The sequence below is a fragment of the Sinocyclocheilus grahami genome, unplaced genomic scaffold (genome assembly GCF_001515645.1).
Source record: "Sinocyclocheilus grahami isolate Dianchi unplaced genomic scaffold, SAMN03320097.WGS_v1.1 scaffold1589.1, whole genome shotgun sequence".
Lineage (NCBI taxonomy): Eukaryota > Metazoa > Chordata > Actinopteri > Cypriniformes > Cyprinidae > Sinocyclocheilus > Sinocyclocheilus grahami.
This window is the reverse complement of record NW_015506768.1, coordinates 99,846-102,875: the sequence shown is the minus strand read 5'-3', so window position 1 is coordinate 102,875 and position 3,030 is coordinate 99,846. Positions and strand designations below refer to the sequence as shown.

At 36.3% G+C, this 3,030-nt stretch overlaps 1 protein-coding gene across 1 annotated transcript in view; it reads right to left on the bottom strand.

Annotated features, from left to right (window-relative positions):
- Positions 1 to 1,311: 1,311 nt before the first annotated feature.
- The window catches only part of igflr1 (IGF-like family receptor 1), a 4,997-nt gene continuing 3,278 nt past the window's right edge, over positions 1,312 to 3,030 (bottom strand). Inside the window, exons 6-7 of the mRNA XM_016257712.1 lie at positions 1,780 to 1,920; positions 1,312 to 1,676 (exon numbers count right to left, since the gene is read on the bottom strand). Of these exons, the coding sequence (XP_016113198.1) occupies positions 1,360 to 1,676; positions 1,780 to 1,920 (458 nt within the window). The 3' untranslated portion in view covers positions 1,312 to 1,359. The remainder of the gene's footprint in view (positions 1,677 to 1,779; positions 1,921 to 3,030) is intronic.

The window sequence follows — 3,030 nt, the reverse complement described above, 5'->3', positions numbered from 1 at the left end:
CCCCCCCCCCCCCCCATTTTCTTTAACTTGAACATTATTGAGGATGAGTTCTTGCAACGTGGCCTTTTTACGAGGTGATGTTTTGAGCCAGCTGTTTGTTTTAAATGTCTTAGTTGTCTGATTTTATTTGACGTTCTCAAAGAAGAAGTTTCCTCCCACTAAATCACGTTGTCGTCTCCTGCTTTTCCCATATTCTGTGTGTTTGTGTGGAGGGGGAATCTCCATCAAGATCCTGAAATTTAGCATCTCAGATTTTAATCAAACCACCCCAGACTTGCAAGGATTCTACCTCAAGCTGTTCAGACAACATCAAGTAATACTAATGCAAAACTAGATTTGCTTGGTCTGTTCTGTCATGCAGAGTTGGCTTGTGTGCAATGAAGGATGCAAAGCACTAGTCAGGACCTCCTGTGATAATGCATCTCCCAGAGCTAGCTTCTTGGGAAAAGAAAATATGTCTGTTCCTTTAGGTTATTTTAAAAAAACAACAACAACGTTGTGTTGAAAAAGACATAAAATGGAAAAAAAAAATGTGTCTTTGCTACCTTGTACAAACGACCCCTAAGTTTGTAAATAGTTGTATACATATTTCTAAACCTGTTTAATTTTTCTATGCACTTTTTTTATTTATAATGTTTTTGCTTAATAAAGATGTACAATGTTTGAACAAAGTTCAAGATTTATTGTGGTATTTGTGCTGAACGTACAAAAGAATCAGTTGTGCGCCGCTAGTAACTAATGATGTATTGCTTTCAGAAAGGGTTTGTTGCCAAATCCGGTTTAGATATTGAAAACATGTAATATTGGTTTGCCAACAATTATATTTACAAGATTTATAATTCATATAAAAACATTCAAATAATTTTTTTTTTTATGAATTATAGTAATTTAACAAAAAAATCCAAATTATGAAACATTAATATGTAGTGTTATGTAGTGTTAAAAGTAAATAAGCGTGAACTAGGATAGAATGGAGGTAAAACATTTAGGGGAAACTCCAAGTGTCTTGTCTTTGATTGTAAATGCTTCAATATGGCCTTCAGATGCACATCTGTTACCCATTGTTAACTGAATGAAGTGAGTTGTTTTCATCCAAAATAACCCTAGACGTTCATATTGTGTGCGTTTTTCAAGCACTGCATGCTTCAACAGCCATCATTGAATGCTGAACTTGTATAGGAAAAGATACTCTAAAACAACTATTTTCAAGTTGGCGATTTCATATAAATGCTCACTACATATGAAAATGCAAATTCACAAATTTGCCCAAATGTAAAATAGTTACGAGGTTATGTTGAACAATACAATATAATAAGTGAATTACTGTTTTGTGTTCTTAAAATATCACATGAATTATTCTTAAACACCCGCAGGAAGCTTCGCCAAAATCTCCACTGCATCGTTGCGACCGATGGCAGTTAGCAGCTCAGCGAGGTGGCTGACAGTCCAGTCTGGGTTTTTGGTGACGACACCCTCCAAAACGGCGACGAGGGGGCTTTTGTGGTCCTTCATGGAATACGCATAATTGATCCAGGCAAAGGAAAAGGAGCACTGGGCGGCAAGGTGACGTGTGTTCTTGGCACCAGAGATGTCCGGGTCTAATACCAACACAAGCTCCTCAAGAACATCCAGGTTGTTCAGAACCGTTTTGAGAGGTGCATCCTGGACCTCAGGTGCTGTGAATAGATTTACAGAAAATCACCAGTTTCTCACTTGGAAAATTACTCTTAAGGAGTTATCTAGGGTCATGTGAAACTAGTTTGTTCTTCGTATACCCACCTAACAGATGCGACAATCCAGTTACGTGATCATTGTTACTACTCTCTTTGATTATGTTGTATGAGATGGCCTGCTCATATCTGCCAATGCCCTTTTTGGACAGGCTTTCGTGACTTGCTCCATTACAGCATTTTTTTAATTCTGTTAAACACAAGAGAAGTTCATGTTTTGTTAATCTTGTGAGATTCCGTTTGCTTCATCGTAGCACTCAAGACTTTATGTAGCAATAATAATTATGTAATACAACAAAATAACACATAAAATGTGATGTTTATAACCTCTGTTGTCAAAATTATGATTTCATACAAGTGCCCATATTTCATTGGCCAAAAAAACCAAACAAACAAAAAACAGTCCCGTCCCAAACTCACGTCATTGGCGTCAGTGTTGGTGTGTTAAAATGCCCAAACAAACAGAGCAATGTTTTAATAAAGTCACTAGAGTAATCTGTTTATGAAAGGCATATGTGTCATGTTAAACTACCAATCAACCATTTCTTGATTTATTATTTTATTTGCATAAAGAATAAATTAAGGAATAAATGAAGAGTTTGGTTCTAAAACGCCAATTTAACGCCTTTTTTTTATTATTGAGTTTCTGTACAATCAGTATTGTATCTGGTCGGTATTGAAAAAGTCAATTTTTTTATTTTTATTCTGTCATGTTTTCTCCCTTTTTTTCCAAACCACACAAACGCCAGTCTCCCTTTTCTGCAAAATGCATATATCCACTCAACCAATCACAGCACACTATTCCACGGACTCTAGACAGTAATGGCGGCGCTGTTTGAATACACCCGGCATCCTAGTTTTCCTCATCTATTTTGAATTTTGTGATCAACAAACAAACTTGGGGCTGCTCGATAAATCGCATGTGATTGTCATGCGCATCTCATCAGTAAAGCCGGTTCTGTGATTAATAGTAAATCTCCATCACGTGCTTTCAGATGGAGCGGCATTTAATACACAGAGCCGTAGATCACTGCTATATCACGTTCATAATCGCTGATGAGTCGCATTCGATTATGAGCTTTGCAGTGTTTTTATTTATGCCATTAATGTTTTTGTTAATACAGCGTATAGCACTAGTCAACTAAATGAATGTAACATGGCAAAGATGAATGCACTTTTGGAAGCTGAATGTAAGGGAAATGTCATTTTGATATTGAAATGATATTGTCGGTCATGTATGTTCAAGATGAAATTTTCTTTTATTGTTGTAATTCATTTATAGCATTAACAAGATGACCCA